The following is a 22,534-nucleotide window of genomic DNA, read 5'->3' as shown; positions in this document are numbered from 1 at the left end:
TGTAGTATATCAGAGTATAATGTATAAAAGAGTAAAAGTGAATATATCTTCAGGCAGAATAAGTTTTTAAAGAAGCATCAGAGGACAAAAACACTCTCATCTAGAAGTCAGAACAAATAAATAATTTATGACATTATCACACAATATCTAGGTAGTTATTTTTTCTAGGCAGTTGTTATTTTTCAATTATCTATAACAACTGTTCCGTAAGTTTAAATTTCATAAGGTCAAGCCATATCATATTAAAGATATTCTAAGCATTTCTGTCACTAAAATGGAGATTATCATAAAATAACAGAGATTACCATAAAATAACCCAGACCAGAAATCACCACCACATTCTCAATCACACGTCTACCCCAGGTAAACAAGCAGGAGAGTGGCCTGTAGCTTCCCATGCCACATCCACACTCAGTGCCTCTCAGGGGTGGCTGCAGAGCCAAAGCAAGATCCACATCCAGTTGCTCTCTCAAGCAGTGTGCTCTTCCAGACAGATTTCAAAGTTTGAGGGAAAAACGGGTTTCTCATTAAAGAGTCACAGGAAGTCTTTAAAAGGTCACTATGACTAGCATAAGAACACTCATATTCTTTACCGAGAACTTTAAAAGAAAAGGGACAGAAAATGTGATAGTTTTGCCTCGGAATAGCTCAAATTTTGACAATTTACTCATCTTTGTGCCTGTGAATCACATTTTGAAAACTAATCATAAAAATACATTACTTCTCCAAAACCCAGAAGAAAAATTCATTAGATTTATAGTACTTGGGAAGACAAATTGATAAAGATGGTTCCCTGAACTTGCTGGAAAGTGGAAAAAAAAAGTATTCTGTACTCTTAAAATATGTACTTCATCAAATATAAAAAACATTAACCAACTTGAAGGTATCTCATGAAAAGTATCTTGCTATCATCAATTCTTGTGTTAGGAGGACAGTTCTATCCAAATCTAGAGGAACTATAATGGAAATCTTCAAATCACAGGTAGTTTTCCCTAAGAGTGGCACACAAGGATAGAGTATACATGGAAAAGTTTCCAGAGCTTAGAGAGAAATATTTACATTTTCAGGCAATATTAATTGCTCTTTGAACACAGAAGGAACACGGCTTATCAGTAAACATATGGGAGTTAACATGAGTAAGGTGGAAAATTAACCAAGATGGTAGCTATCCATAGTATTCAGATTAAATCTTTCCATTTCTAAGAACATCTAATGAACCAATATTTAAATGGAGACTTGCAAAGTTTGTATCTCTAATTTCCAGAGGGAAAATGATTAAACTGGCTCTACACAGAAACCAGTGGCAGATCAAATCCATACTGTTTGAGGAAATTTCTATGTTGACCAAATGTCCTTTAAAAATTAAGGATTTCCAATAAGGTGGGGTTTCCCCCACAATGGTAAAAGCAATCAGTTCATACAGACGCACAGTCCCTCTATCACCAACATGTACAATTAATTACATGGTTATAATCATATTTACTCACTTTCCTAATAGTATCTGTGGCTGGCTGGATTCATTTGTGATACCAAATATATCAGGAATTAAGTCACCATTGAAGCTGAAAAGAAAACATTAAAAACATTAAGCAGCTATTCTATTAAATTCTCACTTTCAATTTAATTAAAAGAAAACGTTGGGTACGTGTGGTAAACACACAATTGTATCTGTTGTAGTCAATTGAATGTCAGAAGTGACAAGTTTAACTTTTGTTATTGGACCCTCTGGCCATCTCGGCAATAAGAATGTGTTTCATATGGCCCAGCTCCACAGATGATAGGGCCTGTAAGACATTCTGAGTGCTAACAAAAGAGCACAGACTATCAGTGACCCACAATGGACAAGCAGTATGAGCAAGAAATAAACTTCTGTTGTGAGATTTTGGTGTTGTCTGTAGCCTCTGCATAGTCTAGCCTATCTCTGAGTAATAAGGAAACTGTAATTTCAGAATCATGACCCTCCTCCGTATTTAGTCAGATGGGCTTAGGGGAAATAACCCACAAAAGTAATCCCTAAGATGGTGTAAAAATTTATACTAGCCATTGAATATTGTAACAACAATGATAAACATCTAATTATAAGATAAATCAAGCTGAGAACCTTTCAAAGATTAATCCATGGATTAAAGTTCAGACTTCTAATAGTCACTGACCTATTGACGTACAACTATGATTTTAATAACTGTACAAAAGGCAGCACTGGAAGCAAGAATGTGACTGTACACTGTTTAGTCCCCAAGACAGTATCTGTATCATCAGAATCCTAACAGCTATCTGAATTAACCTTATGTTGGTACAGGAGTCTACTTCGAGGAGATAAATGATAATACTAAGCAAGAGCTGTAAAAAAGGACAAAGTTTTTCCTTAATATAAAAATAGTTCTAAGTCGCTAGAGGAAATCCTCTACCCTTCATATTTGCCAATCAAGCACTAACAGTTTTATCCAAGAACAGTTATCTTAGTTCTCTGAATAAGGACATGGCTAGGATCAATAAAGATCCATCATGGACACATTCAAAACTATTAAGACAAAACCAAAAAGACAAATCTCTTTCTTTTTCCAAAATAATGAATTTCATTTTTCTCTTTCTTCCATCATGGCAAGTAAATATCATATAATTAAGAGGGCAGGCCCCTATCAGCTTTAAAGGGAGAATGAATACAGAGCCAATACGACTGAGCAAAGTAGTTTCCTACATGAAAGATTTTATGTTTGTAAGTTTAAAATCATCTAAAGGGAAGCAAGCACATACTTACTCCATAATTAGTGGTTCATCTTGAAAAGTCCTATTGAGTATGGTCATATTGCTAGCATCTGTAAAAGAAAAGAAAATACATAAATGAACAGGCATTTTATATTCTTTTTTATATCTGTACTCAGGGACTAGAATAATCTTTTACTCTTTCCAAGATTCATCTCTAACTAATTCCAACTTTCACCATTAATCACTAATGAGACACTATAACTTAAGTGGACATCAAGTTTGTAAAGATAAACTACTGGGAAAGTCTACGGGATTCCCTGATGGCTTAGATAGTAAAGAATCTGTCTGCAATACAGGAGATGTAGGTTCAGTCCCTGGGTATGGAAGATCCCTGGAGAAGGGAATGGCAACTGAGTCCAGTATTCTTGCCCGGAGAACTGCCTGGACAGAGGAGCCTGATGGGGTCACAGCGTTGGACACGACTGAGAGACTAACACTTTCACTTTCATACTACAGTGAAGATATCAGCATTATAATCACTTCCTTTTGAGTCTTCATTCTGAAAATCTCTTACATGAGTCTTCTTTATATACAGTTTACCACTAGAGCAGCTGTCAATTAAGATTTTGCTGTAAAGAACCCAATATGTCAAAACTATTTGATTCTAAAATGTCCATGCTCTCCTCAGTCCTTGAAATCTGGTTCTATGAACAAAATTGCCCATTCAGGTGTAATTAACTGGTTTTTCAGATAAGATTTGAAGATTCCTGAGAAGACAGGGTAGACTGTCTTGCCTGGAGAATCACATGGACAACAAGCCTGGCGAGTTACAGTCCATAAGGTCGCAAAGAGTTGGACATGACTGAAGCGACTCAGCACGCATGCATGGTAGACAGACTCTCAACATTTAACCTTTCTGTGCTTTCCTGTACTGGGGAGACCAGAAACCAAAAACAGTATTTCTCAGACATCCTTGCATCTAAGATTCTGAATAAAATGTGAGCCCTGCAAATTAGATACACTATAGGTTTTGCAAGGCAGGAATGGGGTGAAGGCTGTGTTTCTGCCATTTCTGTCTTAAAGGTCTGATCACGGAATTGTAAGTACTGAGGGAGAACCTGTTGGCTGCTTTCTGATGGTAAAAGGGCAGTAGCTTCTTCAAAGGCTTTGAGAACTGTTCCTGAAAGTTCAACTTAGTGTGTGTTCTTCAGCCAACCCAATAACTCTGTAAAGCATAAAAAAAAACCTTTTAATAAATCTCTCTTCCTTAAGCTAACAAGAATGGATTTTGCTCCCTAGAGTTGACTGCAGATCACTTCTAGGTTGAAAAAGGAGAATCAGAAAACAGACTTTAAAGATTTTTAGAGACAATTACTGACACACAAGAACTGCATTTTTGAACTAATTTTTGAACATTATTTTTGTTACATTTACCTAAGAACACCAAGCATGTTTTTCCTTTAATATCCAGTGACAAATATTAAAAGACACTTAAATTCACCTAATGTTTGATTCTGTCCCCAGAAGATAACAGCTCCTAATTCACCACTGGCATGATTTTTGGGAAGATACGTCAGAAGGACATCCATTTGTGAATCTCCATCATAATCCCCTGGGACTACACTGGTTATCAATGTACTGTAATTACTAAACAAACAAACAAACAAATATTTTAATAAACAAACATTCCAGTAGTGCTATAATAGAAAAGGACACTTTTATATTTATACTATGAAAAATATTTTCAATGCAAAATACAAAAATTGACAGAACTGATTAATTTCATTGTCTTCTTTAATAGTTTATCATCCTTCACGTATGTAGGCTTCCTCGGACTATGGAAGAATTCAGGATGAATGCAGAGAGTCTTAAGAAATGAGAAAAATCTGAAATATTTATTAAGAGGAAGTGTAGTTCTATGTTTAAGCGTTGACTTAGTCCTTTCACCTAGTTCTTTTATCAGAGATACCAGGACCCATGAATGGTGTTTATATAAACAGAGGCTGATTATCAATTGTTAAAGCATGAATGAGTATCACTGTCATTTTATAAAAGATATTATTTAAAAAATACTTAATTTTGGATTTCAATGCAGATTTGAAATAATCATTTTATTTCTGAAAGCTTTTCAAGATTCATAATGAAAAATACGTTCCTTTTGACCAAACCTGGCAATAAACTATCAAGACATACATACCTAGTTCTACATCTTTAATAATAATATATTCTAGAATGGTTTATATTAACCTTGAAAAATTTAAAAAAGACATTCTGGAGTGTGGTCATAATGTTGTCTGAGTGACCCAACCAAATTAGGCCTTAAATTCAACTTATATTTAATTATACTTAAGAACAAATAGCAAGACAGTTTCCAAATAGTCTATGAATATTTTCTAAATGACATTATGAATATAAAAAATTTGTAACAGGTTTTATTTATAGTGAAATGAGGAAAATACTGATGATAAGATTTAGAAAAAATATATAATAATAGCTTTATCTTAATGCAGCTACTTACTATATCTCAGATATTATATCAAGTGCTTAACAGCTATTATTATTATCTGATAATCTCCATTACCTGAAATAGGTACTGTTTTTCTTATTGAATAGACCAAGAATCTCAGGTTTGGAGAAATTAAGTTGCTTTCTGAGTTAAACAGCTACTTAAATGGAATAGCTGGAATTCAAATTCAGTTCTGTTGTCCTCTAAAATTGAGTCTCATTATGATAAAATACTTTTTGTAATGCCAGTTTCTTCAAAGTATTCTGAAAATGCTTTAACCTTTCCCTGAAAAATAGCTGGTCTTTAAAAATGATGCCACAGTAACTGCGCACGCTACTATGCAGCAAGCTGCACGTAAATGCATACCCTGTTGTGCACCCGTGTATGTGTGCATGTGCAGTCACGCATATGCTGCACACACTTGACAGTAATACTTGTTCAAATAAAGCCATGATTTGCAGTCAAAAGCTACCCTGAAATAGACAGGAATACATTACAAAGGACTAGATGGGAACTTATCCTAACCAGTTTCATTCCTAAAATTGCCTTGCTTCTTTATGGCTCTAAAAATAGGAATTTGAACTTTAAAAAATAACAGATTGTGATATGCATTGATCTCTTTTTTCAAAGAACTTACCAAAATTATATGGAATGAATTTTTTTTTTTAAGCATAACCCTCAAAGACAAAGAGATCATGAAAGGACACAGCAGATGGAGAGATGCTAACTGACTTAACAGGGGGCAAGGAAACAAGAGCTGACCCTTGAAGAAACGTGGGGTTAAGGACACTGACCAGCTGCAGTTGAAAATCCACATATAACTTTACGATTGGTCCTCTACATCCTCGGTTCTGCATTCACAGATTCAACCAACTGTGGACAGCATAGTACTGCAGTATGTATTTAGTGGAAAAAAGTATGTATATAAGTGGACCTATGCATTTCAGACCCATATCATTCAATGGTCAACTGTATAGCTTATATACACTTTAGCTTGAAGTGCTTAGAGAACAGGCTCAAGAAGCTTTTTGCCTTGAAGAACCTTTGAAAAGCTTAGAATGTGGAGTCATCAGAAATATCAGATTACAAAAATAAGGCGCAAGGCTGAAAAGAGATTTAACTGAAGGTCTGTGACGGTTCCTTTTCCCTCTTGCTCAGCAAGGCATCAACTAGTTTATTTCTGGGAAGTTTCAGATGTCAGAGATTTAAGTTGCAGGAGATGGTAAGATATTGGTCTAAGGCTAAAAACAGGGAGTTAATGGAAAGTCAACAAAAGGAATAGATGGGCCTTTGATCCCAGCTCTGCCAAATCCCTAGGATGCCCGTCAGCCAGGAACATACCTACAGGGCAAGAGACAAATCCCACCATGCAGAGTTTCCAATGAGTTCTTTAGTACTTTATTCTTAATAAAGTTTAATAAAGAGCTAACTGCCTTTTCAAGAAAACTGAGTATTAAAGAGAGTCAAACAAATAGCAATAAAGAATCTGAAAAAAACAGATAATAGTGAACAAAACAGAGCTTCAAAACTATACTTAAGGACATAAGAGAAGAAAATATATCCATTAAAAAAAAAAAAGAATAGCATGCTAAGACAAAAGAATAATAAGAGAAGAAAGAAAACTTCTTGGAGATTAAAAAATATACCAGACGGCCTTTCCTGGATCAGACGGATTCCCCCCTGAATAAACCTTCTTTCACTTCAAATGACAGCTAACATAAAAATATCCAATAAAAGGCCCAAGATAAAATTAAGAATTCCTGGGTGGGGGGAAACCCACAAAATGAGACACAAATGAAATAAAGAAATAAAGGATGGAGTTAGGCAATCCAATAACTAGAAAGGATTTCTTAAAGAGAAAACAAAAATATAATCAGAGAAATTAGAACATTTCAAAAATCCCCCAGGTATAGAAGACTTGAAGGGGCCCATCTACTGCCCAGAATAATAAAAGAAAAGCAGTATATACCAATACATACTATGAAATTTCAGAAAAAAGGGATAAAGAAGATACCCTAATAGCTTCTAAAATTAAAAATAAAACAAGCTATATTTGAAAGATTAGGAAAAAGAACAGCAATGGATTTTAAATCAGCAACCTATGAAGCTAGAAGACTATAGGTCAATCAAAGAGTGAATAGAAAAAGGGTTTGGAAATGGAAGGACATAACCATTTCCAAACTTCTAGAAGGATACACTCCAGTGAAGTAAATGAAGAAGCAAAGAACAAAATGGTACAGGATCTAAGAAATAGGGATCAACCAATAACAAAGGGAAAAATCTCCAAACAATGACTCTGCAGAAGGCCTAGGGCATGAGAGTTCAGATTGCGAAGGAGTGCAACAACGCAAATTCTTTACTTTCTGAGCCACTAGCGAAGCCACAAAATATGGAAATAAACACCAAAACAACTCAAAGTTTTAAATGTGGTTGTATTTGAGAGAGGAACAGAGGAGCAGGGGAAAAAAAAGTGAAGGACAGTTATTTTTTGAAAAGTATACTAAATAAATACAAGAATTTCTATATTTGTAAGTATATAAAATGACATTACATTAATCAAAGAAAAAGAAATTAATTGGGATTAAAAAAAAAAAAAAAAAACCTCTGTGGAACCCAAATCTTTAACAGCCCATAAATTGCCTCAACTTCTAATCTTCCATGTTTGAATTTAAGTTAAATATTAAAGAATCTCAGGACTCATTAGGCCACATGTGAATTTCTTAAAATTTTGGAACAGCTTCTGAAGTAATATCTGATCTTTCTACACAGCAATTCATCCTGCACATGACTTACAAGTAAATCAAACAACTTAAAATACCGTTTTCATCACCTCTCCTTCAAACAAGAACCTGTAACAATTTTCCATTTTTCATGGGATTGAGGTCAATGCTGACATTTATGAAGGTTTAGTCTGACTTGCAGAGAAGGCAATGGCACCCCACTCCAGTACTCTTGCCTGGAAAATCCTATGGACAGAGGAGCCTGGTAGGCTGCAGTCCATGGGGTCGCTACTAGTCGAACACGACTGAGCGACTTCACTTTCACTTTTCACTTTCATGCATTGGAGAAGGAAATGGCAACCCACTCCAGTGTTCTTGCCTGGAGAATCCCAGGGACGGGGGAGCCTGGTAGGCCGCCGTCTATGGGGTCGCACAGAGTCGAACACGACTAAAGTGACTTAGCAGCAGCAGCAGCAGCAGTCTGACTTGATCTCATCTTCCTAGTCCATCTCTCTCCAAAGTATACCCTCTACTTCTGTCAGGCAAATTTTTTCATCTTCTCTTCACAACATGCTGTTTTTTACTGCCATTTCTTATTAATGCTGTATCCTGAAAACTGAAAGCCCTCACCTAAATTTTACCTATTCAAGCTCAAGTTCCATAACTTTCTAGAAGCTACCACTTTAGCCTGCACTGACTCATCTCTTCTTCCAGACAGCGATTCAATCCTTGCTTCTTATAATTTCAAAACTATTGGCTCACTTTGAATGAGTCACTGTGTTTCATGCAAAGCCAGTCATATACGTATATATATAAAAAAACAGGACAATTATTTGAACACTGAAAAAATTCAGTTTGATTGGAATTTCCTCAAAAGTAACCAGTTAGTCCCCTAGCAGTCACCACCTACCAGTCAATACGGAAAAAATTAAAACAGAAGTCACTGACCCCACAGCAAACTCCTCTTTCAGACTACAAAGTTGACCTGAAGAGCCTGTGAGCAGGCTGTTCCCACAGGCACACTCAGGATGAGGGACAATCCCTAAGACATTTAAGAGAGCATATCAGATCACAAGGGTCTGAAAGGTGCTTATGTAGGAACAGACCTGGATCCACTCAAAATTATTTATTAACTTTAAATTTTTGTATGTTAACTAATTTTCCTAACAAGTTACTTGCTTCATACCTCATAACTAGTGGTTTTCTATCACGACATCATATTAGAGTAAAACTGATTTCAAAAACAATGCAATTGGTTACTGCATGTTATTACAATGACAATGTTACAGAAACATACACATCTGTACTTACTTCAATGATACATTTACTTTGGGTTTAAAATAGGGTGCATTCTGGTCTGCCAAAAAGACGATTAAGTCATTTCCTAAAAGAGGCAAATACGTAACATTAGAAAAATGCTTCCCATTAAGACATCTAATCAGTGGTTACAAGCTTTCTAGGCCGTTTTCAACAAGAAAAGTTTTATTTTACTCCAGTTTGTCTGCCCTATCGAGGATGCCTATCAGACTAACGGAATGGTGATTCCTAATAGTATACAACAAATTCAATATTCAAAGCAGCAGAGAAACTAGAAAGATTAAACATGGAAAATATACTTGGTCCTGCCTCCTCCTAGGAGTCAGATTGACTGATTTAAAGGGAGCATATCAAGAATATGCCTGTGTTAAGTCATACCCTCCCCAAACCTAACAACTCAACCTCTTATAAGGCTGTTATGTTTAGTTCATTGCACAGATGCGTCACACCAAGAACACAATAACTTCTTACTGTAGGCATTTGACTAGAAACAAGGGTGTGATTTCGTATTTAAGCACAAAAAAACTGAATCCTCCAAGACCAGTGCCTTCTGGCTCCTAAAGATCCACCCCTCCCCCTCCCCCAAGCATTTCTGGAGTTCAAGGAGCACTCATTGGAACAGACTTTTCAAACTGTTTAGCCAAACACACATCATCTTTAAAGTTAAAGGGAGAGTCTCTCTCCACTTTGGATGGAGCAGCTATAGGTTAGGCAGTCTGCCCCCTTCCTGCAGTAACTGGAGTCATATAAAAACAGGGGAAATACCCAAGGTCCTAGATCCACCAGAAGCTCTGGAGTCCCAGAAAGGACTCCAAGAGATCTCGGCCAAGATCCTGTCAAACTTTGTATAAGTGCTTCACTTCCTTCTTCCACAGCCTTGACCTTAAATAGAACCTGTTTTCTGGGTACTCAAGAATACTGAGACCCTCTACTGCCCACTGTCACCATCAAGATTTACCAAAAAATAGTTTAGCGATGGTTAAACCAAAGAACTCCCAAGAACCTTAAGCTCGAAAATAAAGCAGAGATTTGGAAGAGGAGGGTGGTGGCCAAAGCAAGGAGGTCTTCTGCACACAAAAGACTAGGCAACTCAGAAAGGAGAAAAACCTGCAGTTTGAGAATCCTCTTCCAAAGAGACACTGGGTTTATTGAGTAGTGGTGCCTGCAAAATACTTCAGTTAAGTGTATGTTTAGTTCTTGGGAAGGAATAGTAGTTTCAAAGAAAGCTGGGACCCAGACAAAGGGAGTGGAGGGTGAATTAGATTAATTAGGAGGTAGGGAGAAGTTCTTTACCAGAGGAAATTATCAAGTTGCACCTTTTCCAGTTCATCAAAGAGGAAGGGAGACTGGAGGAAGTAAGGCAAATAGGAATGAAGGGGCCTTGGGAAGGAACGTATAGAAAGTCAGAAAGACTCCTGGGGATCAGGAAGGACTCTGGAAGGCAGGTGATTCTATGAAGGGGGCGGGGTGCCTGAGTGAAGGTCGCGGTCTTCTCAAAACAAAACAAAAAAACCTGGGGTGTTTCTAGTACGGTCAAACTGTGAAGTGGTCAATCCAAGACCCGAGTTTGGAAAAGATAGTAAAAAAAAAAGGGGGGGGGGTTGTCAAGGAAATTGGAGATAAAGGGAGAAAGACAGGGCTGCCACAGAAGGGCCGGGAAAAGGAGGAGAACCGGCCCCCCAGGCAAGGGCATGGGGAACACTGGGAGAGGCACGCGGACAGAGAGGGGCCAGGCAAGCACTGACTTTCCCGCAGCACGAAGAGGTCCGTCTGCTTGTCAGAGTTGAGGTCTCCGAAGGCCGCCAGGGTGCCCCAGGCCTCGGCCCCAAAGAGCTCGGCCGTGACGTTGTGCAGCGCCCGCGCCGGGACCGGCCCGACTCCCAGCAGCGCGAGCCTCCCAAGCAGCAGGGCCAGCAGCACCCAAGCGTCCGGCAGCCGGCTCGCCGCCGCCATGGCAGCCCCTCCGCCCCAGCCCGCCGGCCCACTGCCGCGCTTAACGGCAGCCGGAAAGCACCGTGCCGCCGGCAGAGAAAGAGCGCAGCTCCGACGCCCGTCCGACCGCGGCCGGTTCTCTTACTCTCCCCTAGGGCTGCCCCTCTGACGCTTGGGAGGCCGCGGAGCTAGGTTGAAGCTGGCCCTCAGCTCACTTCCGGCCGGTGCGCCTCCCGACAGTGTCGCGCGGGGGGGCGGGGCCGGCCGGGCGGAGCTGACAGGCGGCCCCGGGGGTGGTGGCCAAGGCGGCGGCCCGAGCGCGATGGCGGGGCTCATGGCCGAAGTGAGCTGGAAGGTCTTGGAGCGAAGAGCCCGGACCAAGCGCTCAGGTTTGGCTGGCTGGGACGCCACCCCTTCTCTCGCACCACAGGGGTGCTCCCCCTCTAGTGTTTTGGGCGGGAGGCAGATAGGGGTCCTAGAATGAACCTGTGCCCGCGAGTTTCTCCTTAGAAAGCAGACGGTGGTCCCTAACTTCCTCTTGATGTCTTCCCCCATTAGGTGGTGGCCCCACCTTTATTCCGTTTTGCTTCCCCAGCTATATTTCGCGTGTGCTCCCCCTCGAAAAGTAGGTGGTGGTGCCGACTTAGTCTGGAGTCTTACTTAGAAATCGGACGGCGACCACATTCGACAGCCTGCTGTTCGTGCCTGTATTCCTCCCAGAAGAAAGTCAGAGCAGTTTCATTCTTATGACTAGGGTCTGGTCCTAGAAAACCGGCGTTTGCTTGTTGCCTTATGTTGTATCTCCTTTTTACATCACAAGTTCTGAGCTCTAGCCTATGTGGCAGAAATTGAGGGGGACGGGGCCTCAGGCAGTGAAGGATGTCACCTGAGCATAGTTAAGGCTCAGAAGGAAGTGGGCCCCTTCCCTGGGCAAGTGGCCCCAGGACACCTAGTTCTTAGCGGTGGCTCCCAAACCCGATGCCACCTAGGTCAGAAGACGCTGCGCAGGCAGTTAGAACAGTTCAAGTGTCCTGAACTGACTTGTTCAAATTGCAAAGTCACGACTTTGAAGTTAGCACTTTTGGCTGGTAACTCATCTGAGAGCCAGGATTGAAACTTCTTATTCCTGGCTAGATGTAATCTCGAGCTAAAAAGTGCCCCTGTATACAGGAAAGATGGTGGAATGACAAGTCTTCAACTAAGAATCTTCCCTTTTGAAGGATTGTTGTTACTATATAAATTAGTTAGCTAAGGTCAAAGTTGATAATCTAATAACAGTAAAAAAAAAAAAAACACAGCTCTAGGAAAGCTAACTCTGCATTTGCATTGGTATTCAGGAGTTTGTCGTTATTTTTTTTACAGCTAATACCATCCCATTATGTTTTGGCTTTTCCCATTTATGAAGTTCTTAGTTGTCTGTTGTGCAAACAACAGAGTGCTTAGCTTTTTTTTTTTTTTTTAAAGTCAGTGTCTAATAAATCATACAGGAGAAATTCAGTGTTTCTTGTTTATTTCATTCTGTTTTAAACCTTAAAAATAGTTCTGCACGTATTTACTTAGGGTTATAGCAAAACTACCACTGAAGTATGAGAGAATTTTTCAAAAACTAATCCTTAGTACATTTTAGAATCAATATAGTTACAGTAGTCACAAATGTTTTGTTTCACATTGTTCTCAAATTTTTTGTGTCATAGTGAATTATTTAGTTGACCACTAGCAGTGAGTCTGGGCTATAAAAAGTTTTATTTGGTTGATAATATCCCATCAAAGAGAGTAACTGGAGTTTTTTTACAGGAAACTGAGCCCTACCTTCAACGTATATTTTTACAGCGTTTTTCTTTTCCTCTAATACACGTATATAGGTTTTATTTTCTTCTCCAGTTTTAATTTTCTCTGAACTGCATGTCTCCAATACATGTATGTAGGGTTTATTTCTTTTCCAGTTTTAATTTTCTCTGAACTGCATGTCTTAACAGTCAGCTTTGAAAACCTAGCTTCTCTGTCTTTACTGAGAAAATAAAATTCAAATTTGAACTATTGTTGAATGTGGTCACTTAAATCCACTTTCATGTACAAAGTAGTTGAATACATTGTATAAATGTTGGATGTTCCTATATGTTTACATCATAGCAGTAAAAGATACCATTGGAGATCCCTCCAAATTAGTTGAGGTTTCAGAGTCTTCTACAACTGTGTAGACTGTAAAGTTTCTTAAGTGAATCACTGAGTTCTCTGAATTCTGTTTGTTGCTTTTAGAGGAGTGTATAAACTCAGTTTTGTTTGAAACTTGGACTAACCTGACTCAGATAGCTGCAAAGTTCGGAGCCATTGTTACATAGTAGCATAATCACTTCACTGTTCAAGAGAGGATGCTGCTCTTATGTAATGTTTAATAAGTGGCCATTATATGTTTCCTGCCTCATCCATATAAGCAAATGTAACTTATCAAAGCAAAGAAAATCAAATTTTCTAGTCATAAAAGAGAAAATAAAATTATAATGAGCCTCAATTATTGCCTTTGTTGCACACTGCATCATGTTAATAACTGCTCACACTGCTTTCAATTAATCTAACGCTGATTGCTTCTAACCTTCACTAAACAGTTTTGAAAATTGCTATAGTTTAGCCTGCGACGCTTATGATTAGAGTCAACAATTTGAAATGGCCAGCTCACCTGATCCAGTCGTCCCTTCTCCATCAGCTTTCTTAAGGTCTGGTAAGTGTGGAGACCCCAAAAGGGTCACTCAGTAATTTTAAATATATTTGTTTCTGAAGGTTGCTATCACCATATATCATTTTGGTTTTTATTTTCTCTTTGGTGGGCCCAAGCCTGAGCACCATTTCTGTTATTGTTGAGCTCAAGTTTGCAGTGTGTGTTGAATGTGGTCTGTGGTATAAGAGGCCTGAGAAGTGCAGAGTGGAGCCCCTGCCTTAACACTCTGTTTGATCAGGGGCCATTCTTCAGTATCTGGGAGCCTTAATTGTCACCTTTGTAGATAAAATGCTTCTTCAGTAATTTTTGTCTTTTTGCATAACAAAATTTTACAAATTAGAAATTTTTGATCAACGTTCCAATTATTTTCTCTTCATTAACTCCCTGTGAAGTAGGTATTTTTATATGCATTTTCATAGGAAAGAGAAGCCCACAGAATTGAAGCAGTTGTCCCAGGTCCTGAAACTATTACCTTTCAAGGCCTTGTGGTTTGTCTTCTATCCCATTGTTTGCCTTCTGTTCCATGGCTTCCTTATCTTGGACGGGGTGTTGGTGCACTGCCTCTTAGAGACCATTTTCAAGTTGGATTAAACCTGGGGAATTGTTTCCCAGGTCAATGTTCTGGGTTTTGAAAAAAAATCTGGAAGAGGTCCACGCATTCAGAAAATACTGCATATGGATTCCCATTAGGAACCCAGGCCTTTGAATGTATCCTAAATAGAAGGACTTTGTTAAGTGGCCATGGAGCTGAAATGAAGACTGAGCCACCTTGAGCCATTTGAAACCTGTTCTGTGCTTGAACACTGTGTAAAGCCTATTAGCTAGAGACAGCCTTGTCTTTAGTGTGCCTTAAGCAGAATATTCAAGCCTCAGGACTTATTAATAGGTAGATGTGAGATTAGCCAGTTAGCAATGAAAAATTGTTTTTGGCTTCACTATAACCATTCAGAAGTGGTTTCTCCCTCCTCTCTTCCCCGCTCCCCCTGCCCCCACACACTTATTTTGATTTGTATTTCAAATCCTGTTTTGGCAAGATGAAGGGGAAAATTCTTGAAGAACAGATAGAAAATACCTTAGAGAAGAATCACAAATAAAAGAAAACAAAGCTTATACTTTAAGGAAGGAAAATGATCCATGTCTTTAGTTGTCATCTGCTAAATGACAAAATAGTATATGTAACATTACCAGTTGATTTCTGATTTGATCTTTGAACTAGGAGAACATCAGGACATCTATCTTTGAACTGCACTTTCTTTTAAGCACCAGGCTCTGTTTTTCGTCTTGGCTTTCCTAATAAGAGCTGGTGGATTTTCGGCACTGGCAGAGTCATTCAGTAGTTATGGGGAAATGAAATGCTAAAGGTATACTTTTATGTATCAATAGTCCTGAAAATTTCAAAACCTAAGAACTATGCAACTGACACAGTGTTTAAAGCCATATACAAGAAGTTTTTCTAGTACCAAATTATTAAATTGAAATAGAATGTGCCAAGAAAAAAAAATAGAAAATACCAAACTTAATCATTATAAACCATTTTAGAAGATGGATTTCATAAAAATTACTTTCAGTAGTGACACTTGGGGTTTGTCTAACCAAAACTTAGTGATGACTGTAAAAAATACTTAAAACTTTTATCTGTTAAATAGAGTGGTTTGCATAGTTTATTTACTAATTTGGAAATACTGCATTTATGTTGGAAATGATTTGTGTTTTGCTATTGTAGTTCCTTGGACGTTATCATGGTGGGACAGTGTTTAATGGTGTGATTTCATTTAACAATCCTTTTAAAGCATGTCTTGTGTTTATAGCTGAGCTTTTCCTTAGTACCTTTGGCTAGAAACTATTCAGTGTTACCAAAAGTGCAAGCTAGTATCTTCATTTTGGAAAATTAGTTTCAAATATACCTAGATTATTTAATGCATTCCAACCCTCTTTATCCCTGCTGGATTTGTTTCTGCTATGTCTCTTTTTATTTCTACTCTTTATTGAATTTAGTGTGTCCTTCATTTCTGTGTGTGCATGCTTGAGTTGTGCTGTGACTGCTGATGTGTCAGTATGTGCTGTGCTTGAAGATACTTGCTTTATTTTGACTGCTAAAATCCAAAATGGGATCTTGATGTCCAGGTTTTTCTTTAAAGAACCTCTGGGCAAAGCATACAGGACAATGAATTTATAGGCAAATTCCACAACCAAAATGAGTTAACTAATTACTAGGTAAAGAGTGTAGCATCTAGTAACTTAGACTGCTTCCGTTTCTCATTTGACTACTGCAGTTCTGTATTATGTTAGCAGAGTTAGTCAGCTAGGGCAATCACTGTAATTGACATTACACTTCAGGTATTTGTAGTAATTGTTATGGCATTTTGTGATGAGGTAAGAAATGTCTCAGCATTTTTAGTTTTACTCTTAGAGGATAAGATGATTTGAAAAATCATACCCTATGATGGATCATTGGTTTCTCTCTATCTTGGCTCTGTATGTTTATCAGCATCTACAGGACTTTATCAGCATGTGACTTGAGTTTTTTTCATTACTTACTTCTTTTTAGGTTATTTGGTTAATTTGATTTGATTTTGAAGGGGCATATCAATACCTGGTCAAATTTTATTGTATATTCTGGGCAGAACTCAACTTTTTATTTTGTGTATCTGACACTTGCTTCTTTCTGGTCACTTATATAGCAGGCTTATTTTCAGCCTAATATAATAGTCAACTACTTACTGAGGGTTTTGTTTTTTGGTTTCTGTCTTAAAGAGACCATAGGCCTGAGATTCCTGAACTGTTACGTGTTGTGGCACCTTCTAAGAGCCTAAGGAGAGCATACACATTTTGTGTTCACCTATTCCTGAATCTAATCCTGGCTCTGTTTACTATTTGTTTGATTTTGAGCAAGTTACTTTACATCTTTGAGACCTGGTTTCCTTCTCTGTAAATATAAGGGTCATAAAACTTACCTGAAGGGATTATTGTGAGGATTAAATGCATGAAGCAGGGCACTCAAAGCTGGTGCTCTGGGACAACCCAGAGGGTTGGGGTGGGGAGAGAGGAGGGTGTGTGTGTGTAGGGGGGTGATTCAAGATTGGGTGGAAACATGTACACCCGTGGCTGATTGATTTTGATGTATGGCAAAAAGCACCACAATGTTGTAAAGTAATTCAGTTCAGTTCAGTTCAGTCGCTCAGTCATATCTGACTCTTATCCCATGAACCACAGCACACCAGGCCTCCCTGTCCATCACCAACTCCCAGAGTCCACCCAAACCCATGTCCATCAAGTCGGTGATGCCATCCAACCATCTCATTCTCTGTCGTCCCCTCCTTCTCCTGCCCTCAATCTTTCCCAGCATCAGGGTCTTTTCAAATGAGTCAGCTCTTTACATCAGGTGGCCAAGTATTGGAGTTTCAGCTTCAATATCAGTCCTTCCAATGAACACCCAGGACTGAGGTCCTTTAGGATGGACTGGTTGGATCTCCTTGCAGTCCAAGGGACTCTCAATAGTCTTCTCCAACACCACAGTTCAAAAGCATCAATTCTTTGGCACTCAGCCTTCTTTATAGTCCAACTCTCACATCCGTACATGACCACTGGGAAAACCATAGTCTCGACTAGATGGACTTTTGTTGGCAAAGTAATGTCTCTGCTTTTGAATATGCTGTCTAGGTTGGTCATAACTTTCCTTCCAAGGAGCAAGCATCTTTTAATTTCATGGCTGCAGTCACCATCTGCAGTAATTTTGGAGCCCAGAAAAATAAAGTCAGCCACTGTTTCCACTGTTTCCCCACCTATTTGCCATGAAGTGATGGGACCAGATGCCATGATCTTAGTTTTCTGAAGGTTGAGCTTTAAGCTAAGTAAAGTCATTAGCTTCCAGTTCAAATAAATTAATTTAAAAAACACTTAATATTTAGTAGCTGCACAATACTATTTTTTAATCTTTCCTAAAAATGTGCATTTAACAATATTGCTGGTTTGGTATTTAAGACTGATTTTACAAAAGCAAACATGGTTGCTTATCACTTTCCCTTATTTTGACATAAACTCATGGAAGTTATTTGATTAAGAAGGCTAGTCATGATAAAATACAATTGGATGGAATCAGATTAAAACAGAATCTACCTCTTGTTTTAATCTAAGTCTGTTCATTTTTGTAATCATTGCAACTCTAAAGAAATAGTTTCTGAGCGTTTCCATAGAAACTCTTGTCAGACAGCAAGGAGTGCCATCATTATATACAATTAGAAGAGATATTTGGTTTATATTGGGTATGTTATGGGTTCCTTTCATGTAGGATGGAATTTTGAGGAGCACTGGTAAATTGTTTTCTGCTGAGAGCCCTGATCTCTTCTTACTATGTCCTGCCCTGAAATCTTATAAGATTTGATATGCTTTATATGATATCATTTAACTATCTTGGCATGAATCTTATTGACCTTAAAGCTTATTCTCTTTCTCTGTCATTTGTTGTTCAGTTGTTTAGTTGTGTCTGACTGCGACCCTGTGGACTGCAGCATGCCAGGCTTCCCTGTCCTTCACAACCTCCTGAAATTTGTTCAAACTCATGTCCATTGAGTCGCTGGTGCTATCCAACCATCTCATCCTCTGTTGCGCCCTTCTCCTCCTGCCTTCAGTCTTTCCCAGCCTCAGGGTCTTTTCCAATGAGTTGGGTCTTTGGAGCTACAGCTTCGGCATTAGTCCTTCCAATGAATATTCAGGGTTGATTTCCTTTAGAATTGACTGGTTTGATCTCCTTACTTTCCAAGGGACTCTCAAGAGTCTACTTCAGCACCACATTTTGAAAGCATTAATTCTTCGGTGCTCAGCCTTCTTTATGGTCCAATTCTCACATCCATACGTAATTCCTGGAAAAACCATAGCTTTGACTATATGGTCCTTTGTTGGCAAAGTGATGTCTCTGCTTTTGAATATGCTCTCTAGGTTGGTCATAGCATTTCTTCCAAGGCAAGCATCTTTTGTCTGCAGTGATTTTGGAGCCCAAGAAAATAAATTCTGTCAGTTTCCATTTTTTCCCCATCTATTTGCCATGAAGTTTTGGGACCAGATGCCATGATCTTTGAATGCTGAGTTTTAAGCCAGCTTTTTCACCTTCATCAAGAGCCTCTTAATTCCTCTTTGCTTCCTGCCATTAGGGTGGTAGAATGATTATTGCTTGCATCTTGGAAATGTTCACTGCTCTTCTCTCACTCACTCATGTCAAATTAACTAATATTAGTTTAGTGGACCTCTCTGATGTTGTGGAAATTCTGTAATACAGTTGGCCTTCTGTTGGCTCTACAATCTGAGAAAGCAGAAGGTCAACACAACCATGCTGTTTTATATAAGGGGCTTGAGCAGCCATGGTTTTTGGTGTGATTGGCAGGGGTGATGTGGTCCTAGATCCAATCACTGGTGGATACCAAAGGACAGTCTTAATTCCAGTCTTAGAGATACTGGGAAATGATAAAGGTCTCAAAGAGGAGCTTATAACCTGATGGAACTTTTTGCAAAGCTAAAGATGACTTCAGTACTTTTGCATACCTATAGTCTCTAACAAGTAGTTGTTTCCTACTTAACTTTGATACCTATAGCCATCACCTCCCATTGTACCACCTCTCTACCTAGTCTGTTCTACAGGTTTTTATTTTTCTAAAAGAACTGATCCTGTTATTCCTCTGACTGGATGACAAGCACCACTTGTCAGCTCTGTATTTTCTGCAGGATTAGCATGGGGCTTCAGAGAAGGCATCTCTGAAAGTGACATTTCAGCTGAAGGAAGATATAGGAGTCAAATGAGAAGTTGGGATAGAATGTCCTAGTATAGGATCTTGGGGGTAGATAGAGCTGGATATTTGAGAACAATACCTTTCAAGGACAAAACATTATGAATGACAATAATAGGAAAGAGAAGATGACTGTGAGGGGGAGGATGCTGGGAAGCTTGAAAATACCTGAATTTTACTGTAATCGGAAGGGAAAGCTATGGAAAATTTGAAATAACAGAGTGATAAGACTTGAGTAATATTTTATGAAGATCCTCTGGCTATTATGCAAATAAATTGGAAAGTGGTAAGAAGGCAGGGAGCAGCCTCATGGTAGAAGCCATATGCTCTCTGTTCCTGTCTCTACATTTAGCAATTAAGAGTAGCAGTGCTAGGCATATGGGACACTCAGTCCTCCTTTGATAATAAACGACAGTGAAAGCACAAATATTGATTGTCATCAGAACAGATTCAGTCTAGATTCAGAAACTGTGGCCACCTTGATCATCTGCCATTTTTGTATGTATCTTTGACTCAACAGAGTAACTTTAAGAATGTGGCCAAATTGAATACAGGAAAATTTTCTGTGTCTATGTCTAGCAAATAGATTTACATCTATTTTTACATTATTTGTGCATATTTTAAAGTGGAGGTTAACCATTCTGTTTCTGAGGACCACACCAAGAGCTGCCATATTTTTCTTGGTTTAGGCTGAAAGAGATATAAACATTTGATTTACCTGTTAGAAGATATTGGGTTTGTAGGAGATGTAAATATTCCTGTTTTTACTGGTAAAACTTATGAAATTAAGATATCATTAAGATATGTCTTTTTGTTTTTTTTGAGTCTTGAAGATAGACTCAAAGAGATTTGAAAGTAATCCTAGACTAGAAAACACATAAAAGGAAACTGTAATTACACATGTTATATACTTGGTCTTGAAAATTCAATAAACGCTTTTTGATTGTTCATTGTAATTTTCTGATATGTTTTTAATAAATTTGCACTTGTTCTTATTTTTGTCACAATTGGCCTTGGCTGCCTTGATTAGCAGTTGTTTTTAAAAGGGGAAAACATTGTTGCTGATTTTTATTTTAGTAATTTTTTTCTATAGATTTTATTAGTTTCTTTTTACTAACAGTGATGTGACTTTATCTTAGTCATTTGAAAAGAACTAGTTTATTTTTAATTTCTTGATTCTCTTTCAGTTCATATTTCACAAATTTCTTGAGGACGTTGCTTTTTATTGATGAACAGATATGATATATTAAGGGACTTCCAGAATCAGTGAGAATCTTTTTATGTATATAATTAAAATTGGCTATTTTTATGGGTTCTGATATATGTGTTGTCATCTTTCAAACTTTACAAATTAGTTTTGTCTTTCAAAATATACATCAATTAGTTTTTGTTATAAAATTTTTTAAAGCTTATTGTTTTAATTGTTGTACTTCATTATCAATAACCTCATACCATTTCCATGGCCTTCCTTTTCAACCATTTAAGATTCAAGTCTTATAGGACTTGAAGTTTTTCAAATATTTAAGCCCTGGTCATGTTATTATTGGTGTGATACATTTAGTCTGTGGTTAAAGCTGAGAATGTAGACTGGCAAGAACAGGCCCAGAGTTTGGGACTGGGCAGTTGAGCTTTGGATAGTCCTTCATATATATGGTCTTTCTCTTTCTTGTATGTTTTGAAAACATACTCTTCTCAGGTACATAACTTGTATTCATAATTGTATTTCTATCCTCTTCCAGCAGGTGAGCCACTGAAGACATTTCTATATATTTAAATTATATTTTTTCCAATGTGGTTACATTAACTTTTGAATTTTGATCAGAGATACCTGATGGTTATTAGTTATAAATCACTATTATGCTGAAAAGATGACTTTGGCTGCTTCAGTCAGTGGACTGTTTTTTTCTGTGGAGTTTTTAGTCTGTATGTAACAGAGCACAGTGCGCTCAGCCCTTAGTACAGCAGCCATTGCCATGCCTTATTACTCTGCACCCTGTCACCAGGCAGTGGGTCCTGTCAGCCATTGGTTGGTGCCTCAGTGTTTCCTGCCCACTAGCAGCCACTGTCAGTGAGGGACTGTTAGTGGTCCTGCTCAGCTATTGGACCGCACAGCTGTGGGCCCCACCTACAAGCAGCCAACTGTTCAGGAGTGACAGTTAGTGAGGGGAATTAGACAGCAATAGAGTGGTGGTTGTGAGGTGGAGAGTGAGGTAAGAGGCAGATCCTGGCCTTCTCTGGGAAGCTCTCCAGCTCACCCAGCCTTGGGCCAGCGGGTGAGCTGGGGGGCCAAGAGAACAAGCTTAGGGCTGTGTTCTGTAGGGCTTCAGAGCCCTCACCTAGGCCATCCACTGGTCTTGGCCCAGACCTTGAGACAGTGGTAAACCTACCCCTATCCTAATCTCCCCTATCCTGCTGCCTAATAACAATGGCAGTCTGGCTGGGTCACAGTCTGTGGGACCTGGTCCTCGCTATACAGGTGGCCTGAGGAGCCTAGGGCCAGTTGTGTTGGGCACTGGCTCCCTCAGAGATGACTGCTGGGCAGAGTCTGGGGATCTGGCCCTGAGGGAGCTCCCAGCTGAGCTCCGCCTCCTCTTAACCACTACTAGGACCTTGGAAGGTGAAAGCTGGGCCTTGGGACTTGGCCCTTTCTTGTCAGGACAGAGAGTAACTTTCTTTGGTAGAGGTTTACAGAAACATTGTTATCTGACTGTGACCTAACTTCAAGAACAAATATGACACCAAAAAGTTTGCAAAACAACTAACCACGCCCTTCTCACCTTTTGATTTTTAAAGGTCTTTGATGAAAGCTTTCAGTAAGTTTGAGGTTCTTAGGGCATGAGCCACTCATCTCTTTGCATGACCC

General features: G+C 38.8%; 2 protein-coding genes across 5 annotated transcripts in view; one reads left to right on the top strand and one right to left on the bottom strand.

Annotated features, from left to right (window-relative positions):
- Window positions 1-11,422, bottom strand: part of ITFG1 (integrin alpha FG-GAP repeat containing 1) — a 285,005-nt gene extending 273,583 nt beyond the window's left edge. Inside the window, exons 1-5 of the mRNA XM_040253601.1 lie at window positions 10,995-11,422; window positions 9,244-9,316; window positions 4,208-4,353; window positions 2,759-2,816; window positions 1,488-1,562 (exon numbers count right to left, since the gene is read on the bottom strand). Of these exons, the coding sequence (XP_040109535.1) occupies window positions 1,488-1,562; window positions 2,759-2,816; window positions 4,208-4,353; window positions 9,244-9,316; window positions 10,995-11,202 (560 nt within the window). The 5' untranslated portion in view covers window positions 11,203-11,422. The remainder of the gene's footprint in view (window positions 1-1,487; window positions 1,563-2,758; window positions 2,817-4,207; window positions 4,354-9,243; window positions 9,317-10,994) is intronic.
- Window positions 11,423-11,439: 17 nt separating this feature from the next.
- The window catches only part of PHKB (phosphorylase kinase regulatory subunit beta), a 247,904-nt gene continuing 236,809 nt past the window's right edge, over window positions 11,440-22,534 (top strand). For 2 of the 4 annotated variants that reach the window (XM_040253600.1, XM_040253599.1), the window contains exons 1-2: window positions 11,465-11,570; window positions 13,785-13,897. In XM_040253600.1, the coding sequence (XP_040109534.1) occupies window positions 13,843-13,897 (55 nt within the window). In that variant the 5' untranslated portion in view covers window positions 11,465-11,570; window positions 13,785-13,842. Of the gene's footprint in view, window positions 11,571-13,784; window positions 13,898-22,534 lie in introns of all 4 variants that reach the window. The other 2 variants (XM_040253597.1, XM_040253598.1) reach the window with 2 other exon arrangements.

The sequence above is a fragment of the Oryx dammah genome, unplaced genomic scaffold, assembly GCF_014754425.2.
Source record: "Oryx dammah isolate SB20612 unplaced genomic scaffold, SCBI_Odam_1.1 HiC_scaffold_13, whole genome shotgun sequence".
Lineage (NCBI taxonomy): Eukaryota > Metazoa > Chordata > Mammalia > Artiodactyla > Bovidae > Oryx > Oryx dammah.
Note: the sequence above shows the minus strand (reverse complement) of the source record. Positions and strands in the feature narration are given on the sequence as shown.